At 36.7% G+C, this 25,900-nt stretch overlaps 1 protein-coding gene across 4 annotated transcripts in view; it reads right to left on the bottom strand.

Annotated features, from left to right (window-relative positions):
• SLCO4C1 (solute carrier organic anion transporter family member 4C1) overlaps positions 1-25,645 on the bottom strand; it is a 64,875-nt gene extending 39,230 nt beyond the window's left edge. For 2 of the 4 annotated variants that reach the window (XR_012414577.1, XM_005557441.5), the window contains exons 1-2: positions 25,082-25,459; positions 20,636-20,899 (exon numbers count right to left, since the gene is read on the bottom strand). Coding sequence is in view for 3 of the 4 variants with exons in the window: in XM_005557441.5 (XP_005557498.2) it covers positions 20,636-20,899; positions 25,082-25,436 (619 nt within the window). In the remaining variant the exon portion in view is untranslated. Of the gene's footprint in view, positions 1-20,635; positions 20,900-24,765; positions 24,820-25,081 lie in introns of all 4 variants that reach the window. The other 2 variants (XM_045394046.3, XM_073995155.1) reach the window with 2 other exon arrangements.
• Between the last annotated feature and the right edge of the window lie 255 nt (positions 25,646-25,900).

The raw sequence follows: 25,900 nt of genomic DNA on the forward strand, positions 1-25,900 counted from the left end.
GATCCATTTTCATAATACTGCTGACAAGGAATAATTCACCTCATTAAAAGTTAAATAATAACCAAAAAAGAAAAACAAATGACTAGTAAGGGAGAACAGTCTCCAGAAAAATGCTGTTATTAACGTAGATTTTAAAAGTACTATATTGCCATACTTAAAAAAGGAATTGAAACAATTGCCTCTTAAAATCCAGAGCTCAAAACAGGGATTTAATAAGCTCATAGAAATATGTTGAGGCAGGGAGTGGTGGCTTACACCTGTAATTCCACTACTTTGGAAGGACAAGGTGGGCGGATCACTTGAGGTCAGGAGTTTGAGACTATCATGGCCAACATGGTGAAACCCCGTCTCTATTAAAAATACAAAAATTAGCTAAATCTGGTGGCACACCCCTGTAGTCCCAGCTACTTGGGAGGCTAAGGGCAGGAGAATTGCTGTAACCCAGGAGGAGGAGGTTTCAGTGAGCCACTGCACTCCTGCCTGGGCAGAAAAGCAAGGCTCCATCGAAAGAAAAGAAAAAGAAAGAAAGAAAGAAAGAGAGAGAGAGAGAGAGAGGGAGGGAGGGAGGAAGGAAGGAAGGACAGAGAAGGAAGGAAGGAAGGAAGGAAGGAAGGAAGGAAGGAAGGAAGGAAGGAAGGAAGGAAGGAAGGAAGGAAGGAGAAAAAAGAAAAAAACTCAAACATGGGCTAAAATAACTCAGTATCAAATTTTGTTCTATAAAACATAAAAGAACAAAACTATCAGAAGTGGAAGTCACCCTGGAATGGTCAAAAAAAGAATAGAGACTGTAAGAATTATGACAGAGAGAATAGACTTGAGAAATAAGAACAAAATTAAATAAAGGAAAAATAAGACACCAAGATTTAAAAGGTTACAGAGAAAATTACGGATATAGAATTCAGACAAAGGCAATCAAACATATGTCTAATCAACCAAAATAGAAAAATGAATATGTTTAAAGGTAAAATTATGGAAAATTTTCTGAAATAACGATTGATCTATAATTTAAAAAGATATAGAGCATCCCAGGAAAATTTGCTGCAGGACTTTCAACACCAAAATATTCCCTGGTAAAGTTTGTGAATTTTAAAGATGAAAAGACTTTTTTGAACAGCTAAACAAGAAGGTAAAGCCACTTAGGCAGAAGGAAATAAAAAACATAAGCTTACATTCAGACTTCTCTAAAGCAACATTAATCCCATAGAGGAAGTAAAGGAATGCCAAAAAAGTAACCACTGCAAGATAATGCGACCCTCATATTTTATGCTTAGTCAAACTGTCATGTCAAAAGACAAAGAAAAATATTTAAACCTATATTATTTAAACCTATTAAATCTCATAAAATGAACTTGCCCTGATAAACACTACTAAAGGGTACATTTTAGCCTATAGAGAAATACTTCATTCAGAGATGCCATGTGTACCTCAAGATAATCAGAGGCAAATTTATATAAAATACATAAAATATATTTTATAATATAGTTCATAAAATAGCTAGATTTACCTATTCAAGTAATTTTGTGAGATTATTAGTTGAGGAAATCATTTGAACCCAGAATTTCAACTTCTAATGAAAAATCAAACAATTTCTGACCAAATACAGTTAGCCCTTCATATCTACAGGTTCCATATCTGTGGATTCAACCAACCACAGATCAAAAATATTCAGGGAAGAAAAATAACAACACATCAATAAAATATAATATAAATAATATAAATAAATATTATATATAAAATATATATAAATAAATATATATTTATAAAATATAAATAAATATATATATTTATAAAATATAAATAAAATTTATATAAATTTTATAAAAAATAAAATTTTATTTAAAAAAATAAATAAAATGTATTAAAAAATATAAATAAAAATATACTATAATTATTTACATAGCATTTACACTGCGTAGCTATTATTTGTAATCTAGAGATGATTTAAAGTTTATAGGACAATGTAGGTAGGTTGTATACAAATAACACACCATTTTATTGAAGGAACATGAGCATGCACAAATTTTGTTATCCATGGGGGTCCTGGAACCAATCCCCCATGGATATTGTACTTTCAACATTAATTAAAAAGTATGTGATTTGACAATACACCACAAGAGGAAGGTCCTATGTTCTTTATAAATTTGGAGGAACATTGCCAATAAAATTAAGAATTAGAACTTTACCTAATGAACAAAGAAGTGTCCAGTCTTACCCATTAACATTGGCAGGGCTGTGACAAAAGGACAAAAGGAAATCCACATACCATATGTCAAAACATTTAGAAGATAAATACCAAGCTCAGCCAAATGCTCAAAGACCCACGGCCTGCTGCTCTCCAGGCATTTGCCCTAAAGACCTAGAGGCTAAAGGTACGTCTTTTCTTCTAGGCCTATCCTGCTGCCAGGGGTAGAGCAGAATGGACTCCGCTGTGATGTGATTCCTCTTCCCCAGCCACATATTTAATAAGATTCCCAGGAGATGCCTATCTATGCATCCTGGAGAGGGGAGTAAAGAAGCATAGTTTTTAGGGAACCAAGTCTCCCCAATTACCTGCATCAGGTGCTTTGAGGTGACTAACTTTAAACAAATAGTCTCTCTTTCTCCTTTCCCAGGGGGTAGCTGTACTTTTCTTCCCTCAGTCTCACTCCTCATCTCCTAACCTCCTAACCACTGCCCTGAGGAAGGAGAAAGAGTTGCTGCTTTTGTTTATAGTTGACCACCTCCTAGTCTAAACAGTATCTTCTGGCCTGGAGAATTCAGCCCAATCCTACGTTCCTCTCCTATCATCTCTGTTCACTTATCCTGTTACCAATCTTTCAAAACCTCCCCTTATAAAACTCGAGAAAGAAAAGTAAAGTATCTTCAAGTTTCAATGTTTGTGATAATGTGGGTCCCGCTAAGCACAGGGCTCAGGGCAGGACCCTTCTTATCCAGGCCTCATGTCAGCTGGTGGCAGAAGATCCAAGAAGGGAGCAAGAGAAATACTCTTCCTAAAGGTGACAAGAAACACTCTAAAGTCCAAATTTATATCTCTTGCCTGTAATAGGTGTCAGTAGGGACCTTCTGGGCTGCTATGACTCATAAAAACAGAGGGTAGGGTAAGAAGAGGTTGCACAAAGAATCTCACAGACAATTCAGCCTTCTCTGTGGGAACTGAAAAGCCAAGAGCCTTTATCCCTGCAACCAACGCCTGGGATGCCAAATAAGTCACTCCCACCCTATGGGAGCCCAACGGAGTCAATAAAGTGATTTTCAAACAGAGCTACCACGGCATTTACAGAAAGATGTCATAAGAAAAAAAAAGCAGCATAATTTTATTACAGTTAAGATTAGGGCACTGACCACAAAAATATTTTCAGGGAGCAAATTAGAAATGTGAACACACAGTTCATCATGAGATGAGGCAATTATTTATACAAAGAAATGAAGTAACAGAAAAGAAATGATGAAGGAAAGAAAGAGGAGATCAAATGTTGGCAGAAAAGAGTAAAAGGAAAAAACTAAAACCTCATAGAAAAGAAGACACAATGGAAAGGGACACACGGGTAAACTGACTGAGAAAACACAGTTATGGGCATATAGAATACAAATGAGAAAAGTGAGCAAAATTAATGATAAAAAAGGAAGAAATGTTAATATAAGGAGGCCAAAGAAGATCATATATACACATAGTTGAAGTAGTTGATGTACCTAAGAAAACTAAAATCATAGAACAAAATACTTAAACATATAATTTAAAGAAATATCACTATACTTTAAAAGTGTGTATGTAAATCTCTATAGGTCAACCTGCATAATTGGAGGCCAGGAAACTATGACATGAATGGTCATCACCAGGACATAGCTTAGAGTAGACTTCGAAGAGAGACTCCAAGTTGCAGACACACTTGGACTATTGAGAATCTTCTTTGTAGAGAACACCAGCAGTATACTGTATATTACGTGTCACAAGCACTTCTGAATAATTTCAGAATGCACAGGCAAACAAAGGCTTTGTGTGCTTTCTATCTTTCCTTCTTGGAGAATAACAAGTGGACTAATCACTTATTTATATGTAACATGATAAAGAATGTTAACTTTAAAAATCATCTACCATATATTCAAGCTAGTTTTTTCTTCATTAATGTCTAACATCTCCCAGAACTAGTGCTCTATAAATCACTTTGGTAAAAGACTGTTTAGAAGCATGACAAAAGTGTCAAAAGAAACAAAACAGTCCTAGGTCATTAAAAATATTTAAATTTAGCCCTTATACAAACAAACTTAAATCCTAGAGGGTTACAGTGGCACACAGCCACTCCAAACCACACCAGTGGGGAGGACACCAGGAAAATACACACTTAGGACCTCTTTCTTCCCAACATGCACACTCCTGTTAGCTAACCCAACTACAATCCAGGGCAGAGAAAAGTGCCAGATTGACAGAGTCTGTTGGGTTTTTCTACTAAAACACAAAGCGAAAGTGATAAATCGTGAATATTGGCTCCGGAAGGACACAGAATATCCAACACAGCTCCCCCTCCTTCTTTTTTTTTTTTTTTTTTTTGAGACGGAGTCTTGCTCTGCCGCCCAGGCTGGAGTGCAGTGGCCTGATCTCAGCTCACTGCAAGCTCCGCCTCCCGGGTTCACGCCATTCTCCTGCCTCAGCCTCCCGAGTAGCTGGGACTACAGGCGCCCGCCACCTCGCCCGGCTAGTTTTTTGTATTTTTAAAGTAGAGACGGGGTTTCACCGTGTCAGCCAGGATGGTCTCGATCTCCTGACCTCGTGATCCGCCCGTCTCGGCCTCCCAAAGTGCTGGGATTACAGGCTTGAGCCACCGCGCCCGGCCCTCCCCTCCTTCTTTAGCATCCGCTTTTATCTGTCTGAATTTAAAAATCTATACTTTTAAATATTAAAACATATATTTAAATATTAACTTATTTGTCTGAATTAAAAAATCTGTATGTCTCCCACATTAAAAAACCCACAAAAAGCTATCAGCAAAATATCATCGTGAGGTAACATCCATTCAGTTATTCTCCCACCTGAAAGCAACACTGAAGTGTTAGCCCCAGCTGTGGTCTGCATCAAAGGTGGCAGAGGAAAACAAGAGCAAGGCGACAATTAACCAGCTCCATAGTTCTCTTTCTATAGTTGATCAGAGGGCCCGACTAATAAGCATAGCTTCCTTCTATCACGCAGTTCTTGTTCCCTTTACCACTGCCCATACCTTAACTGATCAGGTATTTTACAGTCTTTTACAAGTCTCCAGCTGTTCTTTCCCTATTGAGCTACTGAAGTTTTCTCTCAACAAGTACTGTTGGGTATGGGAGTGTTAAGAGGCATCTAAGTGAATCTTGCAGTCCAAAAATATGCTGTTCCTTGCAACTGGAAAGGAACAACTCAATTTTCCCTCGGTAACTAGGATCCATTAGCTCTGTCAATTTAGTGAACTTCTCTCCCTGTTGAATATTTACTATGAAGCGATCAAAAAGGATTAGCAAACATTATAGTTAAGCTTTGGACTTAAGGGAATAATGACTGTGTGCTTTGATGGAAACTTGCATCCCTTGGGTACTAGAATTCAACAAGGCAGGGTATAAGAATTCCACTAAGTGGATTATTAGCTACAGTAGTGAGAGGCACCAATTCATTGCCGCTCCTTAGTTCCCTAGACAGTACCCAACGAACATAGTGGTGAGTTTTTCCTGGGTTTTATTTTTGCTTATCTATCCCAGATTTGCAGATGAATAAGTCAGCAACCCACAAATGCCAAAGGCTGCATACAAAACAAACAAACAAACAAAAAGCCACAAGAAAATTATCATCATTCTAGCCAAAAGATCATGAAAGCAGCAGCTTGGCGAGGCAGAAATATTATACAGTAACCATGCTACTCTAGTCAAACACCACAGAGAAAGACTGCAATCTCACCCACACTCACTCCCGCAATATATAGTGTAATAAGGTTGCCCATCCCCCTTCCAGGGTGGTGTCAGAGAAGGCTGAGAAGGGACCCGGCACTTCTACCCCCATCAAGAGATAACGATCCCCACCCCTGGTGCCAGTGACATCTACATTGGTAGCCTGGGTTTCCAGCTCTATGTAGCAACAGAAGCACCCCTCCTCCCTCTCTGCTAGTACAAGAGGAAGCCTAGTGAAGAGTCCAAATTTACACTGTAGTCGAGTTGGAATTAGGTCATACTTCTCCTCTGTGGTGTCAGTAGAAGAGTAGCAAGTCACTCCTACCCTTCCCAGACAGAGTGATATCAGTGGAGTTCTAGTGGAGATCCAGGATTGCCACCACCACCCAACAATAACAAGGAGCCTGTCTTCCTAGTAGTTGTCAACTGAGGCCAAGAGGTAAACTTGGATTTTGATGCCACTCGGCAAATAAGATAACACCCACCCCACTTCAAAGCCATCAGAGCAGTTCCAAGTAGTTAAGACAGAAGATTTAAATAAGAACCAGAGTCTAATAATATAATACCAAGAATATACTTCTATACATTTAATACAATAGCTGGAAAAAAAAAACTCAAAAAGCTATACAAAGAAATACACTCAAAACACTATAGATAAATCAAAATGGAATTGTAAAAATGTTCAACCAACCCACATTCAGGAAAGCAGGAAGCAGATAATAGAGAAACAAAAAACAAAGAACAAACACAAAACAAAATATTAACAGTACGGGTTTAAACCTTAACGTACTAGTATTTACATTACATGTAAATGGTCTGAATATTACAATTAAAGGATATTGACATAGTGAAAAAAAAAACAACCCAACTGTGCCATCTACAAGAAATTCACTTCAAATGCAGTAATGTGGGCAGGCTGAAATTTAAAGATTGGGGGAAAAAATATCATCCAAGCATTAATCAAAATAATGTAGGAGTAGCCATATTAATATCAGTTGAAACTGACTTTAGAGCAAAAAAATTTACTAGACACAGAGAGACATTACGTATTGAAAAAACAGTCAATTTACCAAGAAGAGTAACATGTATTCACCATCATAGAGCTGTAAAACATAAAGCGGAAATTTATAGAATGAAAGGAGGAACAGACAAATCCACAATTACAATCAAAGATTTCAAAATCCCTCTCTGAGCAACTGATAGAACAAAAAATCAGCAAGGGTATAAACTAACTTATTGACCACATCTACCAACAGGATCTAACCAACATTTTTTAAACATTTTGTCAAACAACAGCAAAATACATTTTCTTTTCAAATGCCCACAGAACATATGCCAAGACAGACCACACCCTGCATCACAGAGCAAACCTTAATAAATTTTTAAAAATTGAAATCCTACATAGCACATTTTCTGACTACAATGGAATCTAAACATCATTAACAAAATGATAACAAGAATATCTCCAATCATTGGAAACTAAACAACATGCTTTCACACTTTCAAATAATCTATGGGTCAAAAAAGAAGTCTCTAAGGAAATGAAAACATTCACTGAATTAAGTAAAAATGAAAACACAATATATAACAATTGTGAAATACAACTCAAGCAATACTGAAAGAAAATTTTATAGCACTAAAATGCATACCTTAGAAAAAATAAAAATAAAATCAATAGTCTAAGCTTCCATGCCAGCCACCTAGAGAAAAATAATAATAAAATAAATTTAAAACAAGCAGAAGGAAGAAAATAAAGAGCAGAAATCAATAAATTGGAAAAGAGAAAACTACAGAGAAAAATCAATGCAACTAAAAGTTCATTTTTTGAAAAGACGAATTTAATTGGCTACATCTAGCAAGACTGACAAAGAATAAGTAGACAAATACTATCAATACCAGAAATCAAGCAAAGGATTTCACAACAGATACAGCAGACAAAGAAAATATAATAAATACCAGGAACAGTTAGCTCTATATACATAAATTTGACAACTCAGATGAAATGGGCCAATTCCATTAAAAGCATAAATTACATCTACTCACCCAAAATGAAGTATAAGGTTGGTGCAAAAGTAACTGCAGTTTTTGCCATTAAAAGTAATGACAAAAATCACAACTACTTTTGCACCAACCTAATAGATTTGAATTACTATTAAATATAACTATTAAGAATATTAACTTTTTAATTGAGAAACTCCCCAAAAAGGAATCTATAGGCTGAAATAGTTTCACTTGCAGAATTCTAACAAACATATAAAGAAAAATTAAAATCAATTTCAGAAAATAGTAGAGGAGGAATATTTCTCAATTTATTGTATGAAGTTTATAATCCCCTAAAATCCACAAAAACTTCAAAGCCAAATAGAGACATTACATAAAAGAAAATTAAAACTAAAATCCCTTATGAATATAGACACAAAAATGCTTAACAAAATAGTACCAAACGGAATTCATAAATATATTGAAAGAATTGTACACCATTGGCCAGACGTGGTGGCTCACGCCTGTAATCCCAGCACTTCGTGAGGCCGAAGCAGGCGGATCACAAGGTCAGGAGATTGAGACCATCCTGGCCAATACGGTGAAATCCCGTCTCTACTAAAAATACAAAATAATTAGTCGGGCGTTGTGGCGGGAGCCTGTAGTCCCAGCTACTCGGGAAGCTCAGGCAGGAGAATGGCGTGAGCCCTGGAGGCGGAGTTTGCAGTAAGACAGATCATGCCACTGCACTCCAGGCTGGGCAACAAAGCGAGACTCCATCTCAAAAAAAAAAGAATTGTACACCATTGCCAAGTGATATTTATTCTGGGATGCAAGGCTGGCATCAAAAAAATCAAAAAATTAAAAAATGTTAGTGACTGTATTAACACATTGAAGAAGAAAAAATCACATGATCATGATCATATGATCAGAAATCACATGAACAATTGATGCAGAACAAGTATTTGACAATATTCAACAATGATTCCTGATAAAAATTCTCAGAAAAAGAGGAATAAAGTAGAACTTTCCCAACTTGATAAAGAGTATTTCTAAAAACATGAAACAGTGGTGAAAGACTGAAAGCTTTTTTCCCGAATGTAGGGAAGAGGTAAGAACAATCACTCTCACCATTCTTACTCATAATAGTACTGGAAGTTCTAACCAGCGCAATAAGGCAAAAAAAGAAAAAAAAAAAGAAAAAAAAGAAAATTAATGCCATACAGAAGGTAAAGGAAGTAATAAAACTGTTCCTATTTGCAGAAGACATGACTGTCTACATAGAAAACACCAAGGAATCCACAAAATAATATCAAGAACCAATTAGTTCAGTAAGGTTACAGAACACACAATAAAACATACAAAAATCTATTGTATTTCCATATACCGGCAATGAGCATACAGAAACCAAAATTTAAAATACAGTACTATTTACAATCATTCAAAAAAAAGCAAAAAGAAATACTTGGATGTTAATCTAGCAAAACATATACATAACTTGCATGCTAAAAATACAAAATACTGATAAAAAATTAAAGAAAATCTAAACAAATGGAGTATAAATCCATATATATTCATGGATTGGAAGACCCAACATAGTAACTACATCAATGTAATCCCAATTAATATGCAGGTTGTATTAGTTCATTTTCACACTGCTGTAAAGATACTACCTGAAACTGGGTAAATGTAAATAAAGAAAAAAATTTAATTGATTCACAGTTCCACATGGCTGGGAAGGCCTCAGGAAACTTACAATCATGGCTGAAGGGGAAGCAGGTACATCTTATACGGTGGCAAGCAAGAGAGAATGTGAAGGAAGAACTGTCAAACACTTACAAAACCATCAGCTCTCATGAAAACTCACTCACTATCAAGAGAACAGCACAGGGGAAACCACCCCTGTGATCAAATAACCTCCCACCAGGTCCCTCCCTTGACATGTGGGCATTATGGGGATTACAATTTGAGATGAGATTTGAGTGAGGACACAAAACCAAACCATATCAAGGTTCAATACAATTCCTCTCAAAATCCTATTAAGATGTTTTGTAGATATAGAAAAGATTATTCTAAAATTTATAGGGAAATAAAAAGGAATGAGGCAAACCAATATGGAAAAATAACAATGAAGTGAGAGGAATATCTATAGGATTTCAAGACTTATATAAGTATAATAGTCAAGAATGTGATATTGGTGGAGAGATACATAAATTAGTGGAGCAGAGCAGAGATCCCAGAAATATAGCTATACAAATATGCCCGACTGATTTTTGAAAAGTTGCAAAAGTAATTCAATGGCCAAAGGACAGCTTTTTCAAATGGAGCTACAGCAATTGGACATTTATAGACAAAAAATAAAACTTGATCTAAACTTCACATCTTTTATACAAATTAACTCAAAATATATCACAGACTTAAATGTAAAATAGAAAATTGTAAAACTTTTTTTAAAAATAGAAAATCTTAGAGATCAGAGCTAGGCAAAGGGTTTGTAGTCTTGACAATAAAAGCATAATCTATAAAAGGAAAAAATTGATAAATTCAACTTTATTTAAATTGAAAACTTTCACTCTGTGAAAAGCCCTGTTAAGAGGATGAAAAGACATGCTACAGACTGGAAGAAAATATTTGCAAACTAGCTTGTGACAAGACCTAGTACTTAACATAAATAGCTCTCAAAACTCAACGGTAAAGAAACAAATATCCAAAGACATGAAAAGACATTTCACCAAGGATGACATGCAGATAGCAAATTCGCACAAGCAAAGATGCTCAATGTTAACAGCCGTTAAAGAAATACAAATTACAATACAATGAGATTTCACTGTACACCTATCAGAATGGCTATAGCAAATGCTGGCAAAGATTCAAATAAACTGAGTCACTCATACATTGCTGATGGGAATATAAGGTGCTACAGTGAATCTGGAAAAAGGTTTGTCAGTTTTTCAAAAAACTAAACACAGAATTTTCATATGACCCAGCAGTTTTACTCCTGGGCATCTACTCCAGAAAAAGGAAAACTATGTTCACATGAAAATCTGCACACTAATGTTTGTAGCTTTATTTGTAAAGCAGTTTCACTCCTGGGCATCTATTCCAGAAAGATGAAAACTATGTTCACATGAAAATCTGCACACTAATGTTTGTAGCTTTATTTGTAATAACCAAAACCTGGGAACAAACCAGATGTTCTTTAACAGGCAAATGGTTAAACAAACTATGGTACATCCATACCATGGATTACTAATCAGCAGTAGAAATAACAGAACAACTGATATATACAACAACCTGATGAGTATTCAGAAAACCACTCAGACTAAAAAGAGTCAATTCCAAAATATTATATACTGTATAATTACTGAAATATAGTAAAACCTTTAAACATAAAAATGTTCATCATGAGTTAATTTATAATTAAAAACTTTTTATATGTAAAAACTGAGCTCTATGAGAATGTTTAAAATGTAAAACAGAATGCTATGCAAGAATAAAAATGCTCACAGGTTGCAACATATTTTATTAACTGTATTAAAAATAGGCACAGAAAAACAGTAAGACAATTCTGAAGTTGTTTTCCTTGAGAAAAGAAAAACAGTGAATTGGGTTTTTCTCTCTTTCTACTTCTTAGTATTACCCAAATTGTCTGCATGACCCATAGAACCTCTCTAACCAGAAAAATTAAATGTATTAATAAAAAATATAACAAAGGAGGGTTGATTAAATAAGTTATTTATAAAATGAAATAATAGAAAAGCAAAAAGATTCTGCAGTCTCATCTTTACTAATATAAAATGTGTCCAATACATCTTCCAAGTAAAAAGAAGTCAACATCCATAGATTAAAAATCTTGTTTCCTTCAAACAAGGATTTTGAATGTGTTTGTGCAAATGTGAGGTAAAGATGTGTGAATGTTAATAAAATTATGTGAGTGTGAATGTGTGCATGAACATGTGTTAATGACTGTGTAGTGTAGTTTATGTGTGATAATATATGTATGAATGTGTATATACATTTTAAGAAGACTGAAGAGTGTTAACAGTGAATAATCGAGGTGTATTATCATGAAAACTCTTTCTTTATTCCATTTTTGTTTGTATGTTCCTATTTTCTGAACATTTTACAAAGTATATATCATGTTCAAAGCCAAAAAATTCAAGACATTTTCAAAAGGCAACTCGGCTATTTAAAAGGCAATATTTCAATGTGTTATTCTAAGTGGACCCAATTAAACTGAGCTACACCAAATGAATTATTTTCTTATCTCATAGCAATATGATCTTAGAAATATAGCTAATTAAAACCCTTTCTAATGTACTAGTTCAAAAGTGTTTGGTCAGACTTTGGGGATATGTCAACACCAAATGACATCCACAAAAAGAAAAGGGCTTTATTGTTCATTGCTACTATTTAATGAGCACTTATCACACACCAGGCACTACCTTATCCCCAAATATGTATACTCTTCCAGGTGGCATTGATTATTATTAACATAATTTATAGTCAAAGAAACTTATCTCCAGGATCACTATAGTTCTATCACAGTGTGTGAGCAAAAACTTAAACTCACTTATTTCTGACTCTTACATCTCTGCTAAAGTGCTGAATACTTTCATTAAATAGGATGAGCTAACAGCATTAAAATGAAACACACAAAAAAAAATACATTAAAACACACACTGGCAAATTTGTGCATTTTTAAGAACAGTGACTAAGAAACTAGAATTTCCTCATTTATTTCCTGCCACAAACCTCCAACCTTTCTAAAGAAGCTACAAAAAAAAAAAAAAAAAAAAAAGACATTGCTGAAAGACCTTCCACACAATATATCTGGTTAGACACAACTATGTCTATGGCCACTTCAATGTCCTATCAGAGCATTTCATTTTATATATGAAGATTTTTTTTTAAAAAGTCCATGAAAAGAGAATTGCTAACATTTTAACATTAAGAGCCTAATGTCTTGTCCTTCCACAAAAGACGGTAAGAGTAGGTAATGGCAGATAAAGGCAATTTGGGATTATCTGTTCACATTTTCCATAAACTTGGGCTAAAAAACAATGGAACATTAAAAGAGAATTTTCTTAGAAGCACTGAAGTGAAATCAACATCTTAGCAAGTCATTAAGACAAAAACCAAAAGTAGAATATCGAAGCATTCTGCTGCTATTTCTGAATATGCTTCTCATTTTAGCTTACTTTTTCACACTGCAAATTTTTCAGATCCCAAATCTTACTCAAAAAGATTATGGAAAATAATTTTTACCTGTAACAATGTAATTTGTCCCAATTCGGTCACCAGAAAAAAAAAAAATGAATAAGAGAGAGAAAGAGAAAATTCTCTTTAAATGTTCCGTTATTTTTTAGCCCAAGTTTATGGAAAATGTGGACAGAGAATCCCAAATTGTCTTTATCTGCCATTACCTACTCTTACTGTCTTCTGTAGAAGGACAAGGCATTGGGCTCTTAATATACCTCATCAAAGCACTCCATTAATTAATATATGTGACAACTCAACAAATAGTTCTTAAGCACCTAGTCTATATCACATGCTGTTCTAGGTGCTGATCATAATAAAGTTTCTAAACTCAACAAGGGCTTTCAAATACACATAATTAAACGTAAAGCAAGATAGAGCAGATTTTACCAGTGTGTTCACTGCCTCCTTTACCTAGAGGAAGACAAAATAAAGGGTGAAAGCCGGATGAAGGGGACAAGTGTAACAATGGAGCCTCTTCATCAACTCTACATATCATACCCCTAACTAAAGATTCACAAAATGCATTTGCTTTATAGTGCTGCAATAAAGACACCTGCTTAGCTTTCTTCTTTTTTGTTTTTTTCCCAAACTCATTCAACCATTGAACACATTTTTAACATATTCCTAATACCTCTAGAAACTGTTCTCTGTAGATCACGCTTTCAGAAATGTTTGGACATGTTTTTCTCTTTCAGAAGGCCACGGATTTTTTAAACCTCTACCTATCAGCAAACTACAGCTTGCAAGGAGAATTGAGCTTGTGCTAAAATTTCATTGACATATTTTTTTCCTACTTATTTTTCTCTGTAAGTTTCCTCTATTTCAGAAGTTTGGTCATTTGCATTTTAACAAAACTGGCTGCATTAGAGCACCTAGCATTTCATGATGATTGTGAAACTCCTATTTTAAAGGAAGACATAAAGCAAGAATCCAGAAAGGAAAAGAAACCTTTCTCTCTATATCCACAGTTAAAAGCTTTACAAAGTAATCAGACATTAAAATGGACATGTAGGTCCTAAGTTAGACTAAGATAACCTGGATAATTTTTTTAAAATATTGATTCTTGAGTCCTACTCCAAACTTACTGAATCAGGATCTCCAATATTATATATATATATATATATATATATTTTTTTTTTTTTTTTGAGATGGAGTCTTGCTCTGTCGCCTAGGCTGGAGTGCGGTGGCCCAATCTCAGCTCACTGCAACCTCCGCCTCCTGGGGTTCAAGCGATTCTCCTGCCTCAGCCTCCCAAGTAGCTGGCATTACAGGTGCCTGCCACCACCCCCAGCTAATTTTTGTATTTTTAGTAGGGACGGGGTTTCCCACGTTGGCCAGGCTGGTCTCAAACTCCTGGCGTCAAGTGATCCACCCACCTCAGCCTCCCAAAGTGTTGGGATTACAGGTGTGAGCCGTTGAGCCTGTCTCAGGGTAATTCACATTATCTAGGAAATATGAGAAAGACCGAAAAGCCTCTGATATAAAAAAATTGTGATAGTTTTATCTAGAGCATTGACTATTGCTAAAAGGTAGCTCTAGGCCTTTTATTGTATGTATTATATTTAATTTGAATCATTTGTTTTATTACACCATTGTAGCTTCTAATCTAAAAGAAATCACCTCTCCTCATTATTCCTTTATTCATTTCAGTTACAAAGAAGTAAAATGTAAGAAAAATAAGTGATTTCTGTAAAGGAAAAAATAATATCAAAAAAGGAAAAACACTCAGAGGCCAAGCAAAATTAAAGCGTCCTGTATTGAATTTGTGCTTGAAAAGCACTAAGATTCTTTGCCCTAGGTCTTCTCAAATCTAGGCAAGCATTCCATTAAAGAAAAAAAACAAGAACAAAAGATAAAATAGTAAGTAGAAATAAAGTCCACTTTGAGTCCTACTCTAATCATTTTCCTAGCACAGCTTTTGTGAGTAGTTACCAAGTATAACCAAAGTCCTTTGATGAAGCATTCTCTCTGAAATGCCAATCAAAAAAAAAAAAAAAATTAGAAATTTAGTGCTACAGCTAATGTGAATTTTTATCATTTAAGGTTCCTTTGAGGGAAAGGGGATGGAAAAGAGAAACAAAGATATAGTGCAATGTAGGAAAAATTATCCAATTATTGGTCAATAAATAAAAAGAACTTTACTAGGTTAAGTAACTACTTTTCTACAATTCCTCAGTATTTAATAATGCCTCTCTCCCAAAGTCTCAAGGAGATATAAAGATTATTTTGCCTAAGAACATTAAAATAACACTCATTTAAAGAAATTAAAATTGCTTACATGAAAACATTATGTAGTAAAGATGTATTTATTGCATTTTAAATATTTTAAAGTCATATTGCAATATGTTGTGTCATATTAATATTAAGTTGAAGTAAGTCAAAAATGAATGTCAAATATGACTTATTTGAAAGTGTTTTGACACTATTCTATGTTTGGGTTAACTTGTACAAAAAATTAGCCCTTAATAGTATGTATTTGTTCTGCTTAATTTTAATACTTCCTCTTTTTTTAATCCAATAACAACCACAACTTCCCTTTGATCATCTCCATTCAAAGTTAATCACCTCTAATGCTTATGTCTTTCTAAAAGCTTCCCTTAAAGAAAAACTTTCTCTCCAACCTACTTAAATTTATTGTTTACAACACAATAGAAAGTCCAAGCTGTTTCCAAATATATCTTCCTAACTTTTGTTCTTAATATCCTTTTGTGTTATTCTCACACCTGTAGAAATTATACACGCTTATCATATTTTCTTTTCTTTCTTACTACTTACTAGCTACATTATTTATTACTTTAGTCTCCTCTTATAGAGATTATCCCAACCAAAGTGAGTCCTGACTTTGATTTCCCACAAGAACAACAGAAAAAGCACACAAGGGTATGTTACTTTCCTCACTGTCCATTTTAAATTAAATCATATGTATAATTTCAATTAATAAAATCATTTATTAACATTATGCTCTATGTTAAGTTACTTAAGAAAATTACACATCCCTTTGCCTGTAATTAATTTACAGGAAGCTTTCAACTAATCTGTTTTCCTTTTGCAGTTTCCTTTTCCTAAGTTTTCTTCTCTACTCTCCCTAAAGTTTGACAAATAATTCAGATTTTTCATTACAGATTCCCATACTTGCAAAAGTAGATTAATACACACCACTGTACTGGACTACTAGAAATTGGAGAATAAATGGTTGACATTCATAAAAAATATTAAAATCATTCAATATTCTTAATAACTTAGTATGAGTAATAAGCATACACATTTGAAAAACAATAAACAAACCATAAAAATTAGGATTAGCTTTAGTTGTTGTTAACTATCTGTTCACCTCTTGCCCTAAGGCTTACACTGTAAAAAGAAGAGGTTTTTCATTTCTTTTTTTTTTTTTTTTTTTGAGATGGAATCTCTGCTCTGTCACTCAGGCTGGAGCGCAATGGTACAATTTTCAGCTCACTGCAACTTTCACCTTCCAGGTTCAAGCAATTCTCCTTCCTCAGCCTCCCGAGTAGCTGGGACTACAGGTGCATGCTACCACATCTGGCTAATTTTTTGTTTTTTGTTTTTAGTAGAGATGGGGTTTCACTGTGTTAGCCAGGCTGATCTCGAACTCCTGACCTCATGATCTGCCCGCCTTGGCCTCCAAAAGTGCAGGAATTACAGGCATGAGCCACCGCGCCCGGCCGGGATTTATTATTTCTAACATCCCTTCCATTTCTAAATGTCTGTACTCCTTTAAATGTGTAATGCAATTTCAATCCTGAATTTTGTGTCTGTCATATTATAAACACCTACACACACCACAATGACACTTCTGTTAAGAAAAATCACAGGGCAAAAAAATGCAAAAATTCAACACAACAGTGATGCATTTTCATTCACCGACAATGGGGGAGTAACTAACATACCCCTTCCTGAAAGTCAGTGAGACATTATCTATCAAAAACTAGAATGAAGAAGCCCTTCAAATCCAGTATTTGCACTTCTAGGAATCAAACCAAATGAATGACTTGCACATTTATGTAAACACATATGTTTGACGATACACACTGCAACACTGGACATATAATATGCAGTTCATACTAAAAAACTTCAGGCCGGGTGCGGTGGCTCAAGTCTGTAATCCCAGCACTTTGGGAGGCCGAGACGGGCGGATCACAAGGTCAGGAGATCGAGACCATCCTGGCTAACATGGTGAAATCCCATCTCTACTAAAAAACATACAAAAAACTAGCCGGGTGAGGTGGCAGGCACCTGTAGTCCCAGCTACTCGGGAGGCTGAGGCAGGAGAAGAATGGCGTAAACCCGGGAGGCAGAGCAGCTTGCAGTGAGCTGGGATCCGGCCACTGCACTCCAGCCCGGTCAACAGAGGGAGACTCCGTCTCAAAAAAAAAAAAAAAAAAAAAAATCAAACCCGAATTCTTAATTTCATTCCAATTCTGTTCTACCTCATATTCCATCTTCTAGTAAAAATGGCCCCAGCTGATCAAGCCAAATACCAAGGAGCTCTTCATTCCTCCTTCACAATAAATCCAACAGAGTCCTATTTCTTTTTCCTCTAAAACACACTGAGAATCAGTCATCTTCTGGATCTCTACTGCTACCACCCCAGTCTCAGCTGCATTTATCTCTCACCTGGACTACAATAAAAATATCTAGAGTGACTGGCTCCCATTTACTCTTGTCTCTTGAACGCCAGTAAGATCATGCAATTCCCTGTGTAAAACTCTTCCACAACTTTGCATTGCACTTCAAGCACAATCTAAATGCCTCCCTAGTGTCTACCTGCCTCCCCAAAACAGCCTTTCTTGCTTCGATGATGCTGGCTAAAACTGACAATTCCTAAAACCTACCGAGCCTTCCTCTGCTCCAGAGCCCTTAACCATGTTTTTCTCCAGCCTGGAAAGTATCTTTCAAGGTTAGCTCTTCATTATCCAGATATTATCATTGTAGCCTTTCCCGGCAAACACACTTAGCCTTTAACACAGTATTACTTCATTCTATTTGTCTCTTTACTCACTCACCTCAATTTTCAATTATCTTGTTCATTTGTTTATTAATTGCATATTTCTTCCCACCAGTACATAAAATCAGATGGCATGGAACTGTTTTACTGGTGTTATCTCAACACCATGTGTAGTCCATATCAATAAATATATGTTGTGTGAATGGCAGAATAACAGGAGGGCAAGCTGAGTTTTTGCTTTCATTTGCCACATCTAAGCTATTATTTAAATTATGAGTCAATTTACAGTAAAAATCTTAGATCAGCCAATTCCTCTATCTAACCTATTTCAATCATCTACCAAAATAATGAAAAATGTAAATTAGATCAACAAGAACTTGGTGAAAACCTGCACAGTACACTACTAAAAGTTTATGATCTGGCTTCAGTAATCTTAGCTTCATCTCTGGTCACACACAAACACCTTAATTTGTGGCAATTTTCCTTTAGGAAAATAAGTTCTTCAGAATGGCCATAACTCGAGGTATAAATGGCCAGTGATGAAGCTGAGAAGATCGTGGAAGAGAGATCAGGCTTTGTACTCGAAGAAGTATTTATGTTTCAGTTTAGAGAGTCATAGATTTTTGAGCCAGGTTTGTTTACTTAAGAACAAGAAAGGCATCTGAGCAACTGAAAGGGTAAGGGCCTAGAAACAGCACAAAGATTACCATCTAAACGCTATGAACAAATAACTGTCATAGAATCAGTATCATGTTTTCTTGTGTGGCAGATTAAAATTTAGATATTCCCTTACAATTTAGATTTCAATAGTGTTATACTAAAGCCTACGCTGAAATATGTGGCTTGTTCCTAAAACTACTCCCAGTGAAATATGTCAGTTGCCTTGTGCAGTCTTTTCCAATCTTGGATAATGTGCTAGAATCTATGTACGTGCTCTTTCTGCTGATAACATACTCTCCTTATCTTATTCATTCCAAACTCTACCATATTTTAAAAATACTCTCCATTCATCCGCTTATATATTCTATTTTTACTTCTAAAATGGTGCACTTCTAAAACCATGCTTTGTTACTGAGAATACTTTCCTGTTTGTTATCATTCTAGAATTGGAAAATTTATCTTGGGAAAGATTAATACTTTAATACTGTCTTAGCCCATTTGTGTTGCTAAAAAGGAACACCTGAGGCATTCATATGGAAAAGAAATTGATTTGGCTCACAGTTCTACTGTACAAGAACACAGTGCCAGCACTTGTTTCTATATGAGGGCCTCTAGCTGCTTCCACTCAGGGCAGAAGGCAGAGGGCAACTAGCCAGAGATCACAGAGATCACATGGGGAGAGACGAAGCAAGAGAGCTAGAGGGGAGGGGCCAGAATCTTTTTTTTGTTTGTAGAAAGTCTGACTATATTGCCCAGGCTGGTCTCTAACTCCTCAGCTCGAGGGATTCCTCTGCCTCAGCCTTCCAAAGTGCTGTGGTTTTAGGGCTCAGACCCCATGCCTAGCTCAAACTCTCTTTAACAAACGGTTTTTGGGGAAACAAACAGAGAACTCACTGACCCTCATCTCCAGGGCACTAATGTATTCATGAATGATCCACCCCCATGACCCAAACACCTCCCTCCAACATGAGGATCAATATGAGGTCTAGGGGAACAAACATCCACACTATAGCAAATATTAATTTTCAGTATTAACACACAAATCTAACAATCTTAACTTTTTAAAAATAATATCTATAGCATAACAGGCTCCAATTATCCTTTGCCTTTTATTTTCAGGGGCTAAGTAAGTGAATAAAGCCTCTGAATTTATAACCATCTGATTTTATTCCTAATTATTTCAATATCTGCTATTAGAAGTCCCAGGAAGGACATTAAAATGTTAAGGTCTACTTTCATTTGTCCACCCTTCTGGCTCTACTACATAGTTTTTTAATTAAAAATGTCATTTGGAAAAAATACGTATATAATTAAATTTCCTTTCTGAGCCTTTGAATAACACATTTATCCATCTAACCAGAGCAACCTATGATGTAGGTTGCTCTAAAGTTCTGTGTTTCTTATTTAGGTACAAAGGTAGAGCTAGTTTCATTTCTCAGGAAAAGTTCCACTTTTCTAAATGTCACCTCTCTTTGTCTCAAATCAGGAATCAACACGTCCAGGGTGCAGAGCTGTAAACACAGCAAATAAAAGTACAAAGGGAAAAGCTAACAATCTCAGAACTCCAATGAGGTCACAACCTGCAAAGGAAAACAAGTCATCTCTTTTTGAGGAGGATCGTGTATATAATATGGGGAATAAGAATCAGAGGCTTAAAAACTTGGAGAACCACTGAAACGATGAATGATGTACAGTCTCTCTAATCTCCTATCTCATAGAGTTCACACAATGAACAAACCAGTGAGCCGTGGAAGAGATGTAAACCCTTAACATACTGTATAAGTGAATTGCAATATAAAGTTAATGACCTAGTTTTATCCACTTCTGTAAATTAAAACAAACATAAACACAACAGAAACTTACCTTTAAAAAGAGACCCCAACTTATATTTTCCACTGAAAAATTGTGGCAATGAGAATACAAGTGCTCCCAGTCCAATCATAAAGGCTGCAAATGCAAGCCACCTCGGCTTATGTCCTCTTTCACCGAAGAATGATACAAATAAAGACAACAAACAGAAGGAAATATCGTAGCTTGATGAAATCAGGCCAGTCAGGGAACTCTTCATTTCATAACGCTTCTCAATAGTGGAAATGCTAATATTTACTAGGCCATTAACTACAATACCTAAAAAAGAGAAAAATTGATGTGCATCATTAAAATGTTACCATATGATTAAGATTATTAACACAATGCAGTAGAGTTTGATTATTCGTTTCTTTTGTTTTTTTAAATGTACCAGTTTTCAAAGTCTCAAAGTTTCAAAGTTAGGCAACCAAAACATATTTCCTTGAAAATCAGTTTGCTTTTTATTTTTATTTATTTTATTTATTATTATTATTATTATTATTATTTTGAGACAGAGTTTCACTCTGGTTGCCCAGGATGGAGTGCAAAGGCGCGATCTCTGCTCACCGGCTCACCGCAACCTCCGCCTCCCAGGTTCAAGTGATTCTCCTGCCTCAGGCTCCAGAGTAGCTGGGATTACAGGCACACGCCACCACACCCGGCTAATTTTTTGTATCTTGTTAGTAGAGATGGGTTTTCACCATGTTGGCCAGGCTGGTCTTGAAATCCTGACCTCGGGTGATCCACCCGCCTTGGCCTACCAAAGTGCTGGGATTACAGGTGTGAGCCAATGTGCCCGGCCCAGTTTGCTTTTTAAATTGTACACTTGTGAATTTTCAGGTGTCCAGCAAACCTGATGCTTGCTACATACAAAATTATAGTTAACTTGCCTTAATTCATTTTTCTTTAAATGGCAAAGTCAAACTGGTAAAGACCCAGAAAGTCAGTTTGCTAGAGTTTCCAAGTATTAATATATCATACTCCCATGGCCCTCACTCAGAAGACTACAAAAGGTACAAGAGAACCCTTAGGCCATTACAGTTAGACTCAATTGCTTCCCAAATTATTCAATCCTTAAACATATTTATCTATGACAAAAGATAACTTTGACTATTACTTTGTCTCTTCCCTCCTCTCCCCAACTCCAAAAAAAGAGATAACCTTGATTTAGTCTTAGGAAGAAGAAATTGAGCTCTCAAACCCTTATTTTTTTCTAACATTCTTACAGATATTAAAGTTACCATGTAAAGAATTCTAGAGCAAAAGTAAACATAAGTCTTTCAACCGCTTGCATTCTAAATTGTATGCAAAGTAAAAGAAAAAAACATACATTTATTCTAACTATAGTGAAGGAATAACAGAAAGTAAACAAGATAAGACTGAAAATCTGAAAATTTTGACTTACTTAAAAATGTCCTGTCCAGATATAGATTAAATTTACAGGAGTTTTAAACATAACTATAAATTGAAAATTTTAAAAATCTGATTGAATTAACTAGAGATTCCTTTTTACCTAGGTTTGATAAATTTTTTTCATTAACAGTCCAGATATATATTAAACTTATAGGAGTTTAAACATTACTACAAATTGAAAATAAAAAACATCTGATTGAATTAACTACTTTTATTATTTAGGTATGATAAATTGTTTTCATTCAATAACAGAATGAGTATATACATACAAGTCATGATCTCCACAAATCTCTTTAAATTTTGATTTATCAAGACCGTAGCTGAAAATATATTTCAAAAAATAAATAAATAAATTCAACGAATTTAATAAGTTTCAAAACTCATAACTTTTTTACTTTTATACCAGTTTCATAAGACTATAAGCCAATTTACAATTCTTGGGATTTCAAGATAAAGTACCGAAAGTACCTTAGGATGACATTTTTATGCATTATCTAGTAATACAAAATTTTCCCCATCAAATAAAATCAACTTCCCTATTACCTGCCATACTGACTAAAAATTAGTTAATAGAAAGCGTTGTCTTTATGGTAAAACTTCTCTTTGAAAAAAAAATTCGTAAACTCCTCAGGAAGGATAGCACATTAATCCAATGACTCTTAAAGTGAATTATATGCTACACAAGTTCCAGGAACACTACTTAAAAAGACAAAAACAATCTGGAAGCACTCCATACTACATCTCTCTATTGTAAATGAATGACAGTAGGAAGCACATTAGAAAATTAAGTACTTAGAGAACCCCTGTTTGTCTTTGAGAAATGCTAGGTTAAATAAACTCATTTGACAAATTTTGTTTTTCTTTCCCATTAAATGTATATTTACATATACCATGGAAATAATCTTAAAGATCATGTTTGAGAAACATGGCAATAAAGTTTTCAGGCATTCAAACTTAAACTGAAAAGTAAACTAATAATTTATTGGGTCACACTTTTTATTATCATAATTTTTTTTTTCTTTTTTTTTATGTTCTTGCCTCGCTCTGTCACCAGGCTGGCGTGCAGTGGCGCCATCTCGGCTCACTGCAACCTCCACCTCCTGGGTTCAAGCGATTCTCCTGCCTCTCAGCCACCTGAGTAGCTGGGACTACAGGCGTGTGCCACCGCACCCGGCTAATTTTTGTGGTGTTTTGTTTTGTTTTGTTTTGTTTTGAGACAGAGTTTTACTCTGTTGCCCAGGCTAGAGTGCAATGATAGGATCTCGGCATACTTCAAACTTCGCTTCCCAGGTTCAAGTGATTTTCCTACCTCAGCCCTCCAAGTAGCTGGGATTGGAGGCATGCGTCACCATGCCCAACTAGTTTTTGTATGTTTGGTAGAGACAGGGTTTCACCATGTTGGCCAGGTTGGTCTCGAACTCCTTACCTCAGGTGATTTGCCTACCTCAGCCTCCCAAAGTGCTGGGATTACAGGCGTGAACCACCACGCCCGGCCTACTGGGTCATTTTAATCTCAGATTAAGCTTCTTAAATTGGGGACCTATGGGTAGATGCTGCTCCAGACTAAACCTGACACAATTTTCTAGGAGTGACAATTATATTTGATAACAATTTTAGGCAATATTTTATGTTAAATGTAAAATGACATATTCTGGAATAATATAGAAATTTCAGAGGACTTTTAATATAACACACAAGACATTTTTTTACTTGTGTCCAACTTTTTTACCTTCACATTCCTTTGACACTGAGATGCTTCACAATTACCAGTTTTGTAAAACTATTATCAAGACATTAATGGAGGGGAACTTTGGTAGGGACAAGAAAAGTGGACAGGGAAATAATTCTTCAACACAAATCTACCTTCAGTAGAAAAGCTGCAGCTGACTTGCAATCAATAAATAGTACTTAGCATCTCATGCGCAAAGCAAGGGGCCCTGGGTTACTTGAAGAGGGAGAATAAGAACAAAAAGTATGCTTTGACTTAGTTTTTTATTAACTTAAAAAAAAAAATGAGTTGTTTCCAACCCTCTAAAAAATATATTTCTAAGGTTGTATTTCTTCCAATTAATCCTTGACTGGTTATACAGAAAATATTATCAGACTATGACTCAAGTGACCAAAATATATCTAGGTGCCAATTCAACTAAGCTTCGGCATGTCCTTCGTGACTCTCCACCTCATCTCCACCCTTCCTCAAAGTCACCTCAGAGTAACTTCCTATTTTCTTTCAACCTCTATATTAAACACACCATAGCAGCTTAACCTTCTCCATGCTTTCTTTCAAGGGAGTTGTTCTCCCTTCAGAATATCACTCCTCCGAACTGAGCTTAGATTGCAAACCCCTGAGGGTATAAATCTGAACTGAATCTGTAACTCCCAGGAGAACCTAAAAGAGATCCTAGAACAAAACAGATACTGGATAACTAATGTAACACAATGAAGATTAAGCCTCACCCTTCAACAACGTCGGGAGGCTTTGCTAATTTACTCACTGGGCTCCTCTGGTGCCCACATACTCTCAAACTAAATACACTCACAAAACATGAATGTCTGTATCTAATTTATACGATAGATTTTACACAGCTTTTTTCTTTGCAAGGCATCCCACTTTGACCTGCAAATGTATTACTCCTTCCCCTGAGGCAATGAAACAAACGTAAAATATCTTTAAGGAGGGACTCGGTAAATTTTTGTCTTTATAATGTAAAATAAACTCCCCCAGGGTATACCTTTCCCAAAAGAAGGTTCTTGTAATCTTCCCTGGAAGTCTTGAATCCGCTAAACTGAGGTAAAACACAAAAGAGAAAAAGGCTTGTATGGCAAGTTTGAACTGTAGCGATAAAGGAGAAGCTGAACTTTGGAAGGCTGGCTGGAGCCAGTAGGTTGACATTGGTGAGAGCGCACGCAAGTTCCAAACCCGGGGACACCTTGCAGGGCGCTTCCATCGCCCCGCGGACCCCGCGCACCTGCCCTCTTCCTCGGCTGACTCGCCGTGCCCACCTCGCTCTCCACTGGCCCGATCCTCGAGCGGGCACTGGACTTTACCTTGTGTGACGGCCAAGAGGCAGTAGTGAAGCAGAAAGCCTCGAGGTGTGTTGAAGCGCTGGAGACATTGAGGATGGAAGTTCCTCCACCCGCAAGGCCCCTCCTCAAACTCGGACAGCGACAGTGACCGGAGCTGCTCTTCGGAGACATTGGGAGGGGCTGAAGGCAGAGATGGCTCCGGTGACTTCTGGGGCTCCTGGGGCTTCTGAAGCTCCTGTGGCTGCGAATTCTCTTTCTGGGGATCAGAGGAAAAGGCAGAGATCTCGATCTCGGAGGGCGACGCAGACAAGCGGCGCAGGATGTCTGGGCTGGAGGGTACGAAAGCCAAGTTATCGATACCTTTGGCGCTCTTCATGTCTGGATGGGTTCTCCCGACTCCTGTGCTTCAGAGCTGCAGAGCCAGGTCCCTCTCTGGCTCCTCCCACGGGCAGGTGACAGCGCCCCCGTGCGGGAAGCTTCCCGCCTCCTGGCCCTCCAGCCTCCAGCGCGCTCTCTGCTACCGCCGGGACCTTCCTACTCCAGCTCGCGGCTGCCTGGAGCGCAGAGAGCAGAGCGCGGAGCGGCGGCGTTAGTACCCCAGCCTGTGGCTTTGGCGCTCAGCTGTGCCTCACCCGCGCCGCAGGGGCCAACCGGAAGGCGCGGCGTGGGCGTGCCACCCGGCGGCAGCCGAGTGGAGGGAGCCAGAGTTCTCACCCCACAGCCTTCGACCGGAGTCCGCCTCCACCCGAGTACCTGCGGTTCTGACCTGAGTCTCCAGCCCGCAGCGCGCCTCCCTTGAGCCCAAGCACTGGGAACACACAGAGATTGTGGGAGTCACTG

The sequence above is a fragment of the Macaca fascicularis genome, chromosome 6, assembly GCF_037993035.2.
Source record: "Macaca fascicularis isolate 582-1 chromosome 6, T2T-MFA8v1.1".
NCBI classification, from domain to species: Eukaryota; Metazoa; Chordata; class Mammalia; order Primates; family Cercopithecidae; genus Macaca; species Macaca fascicularis.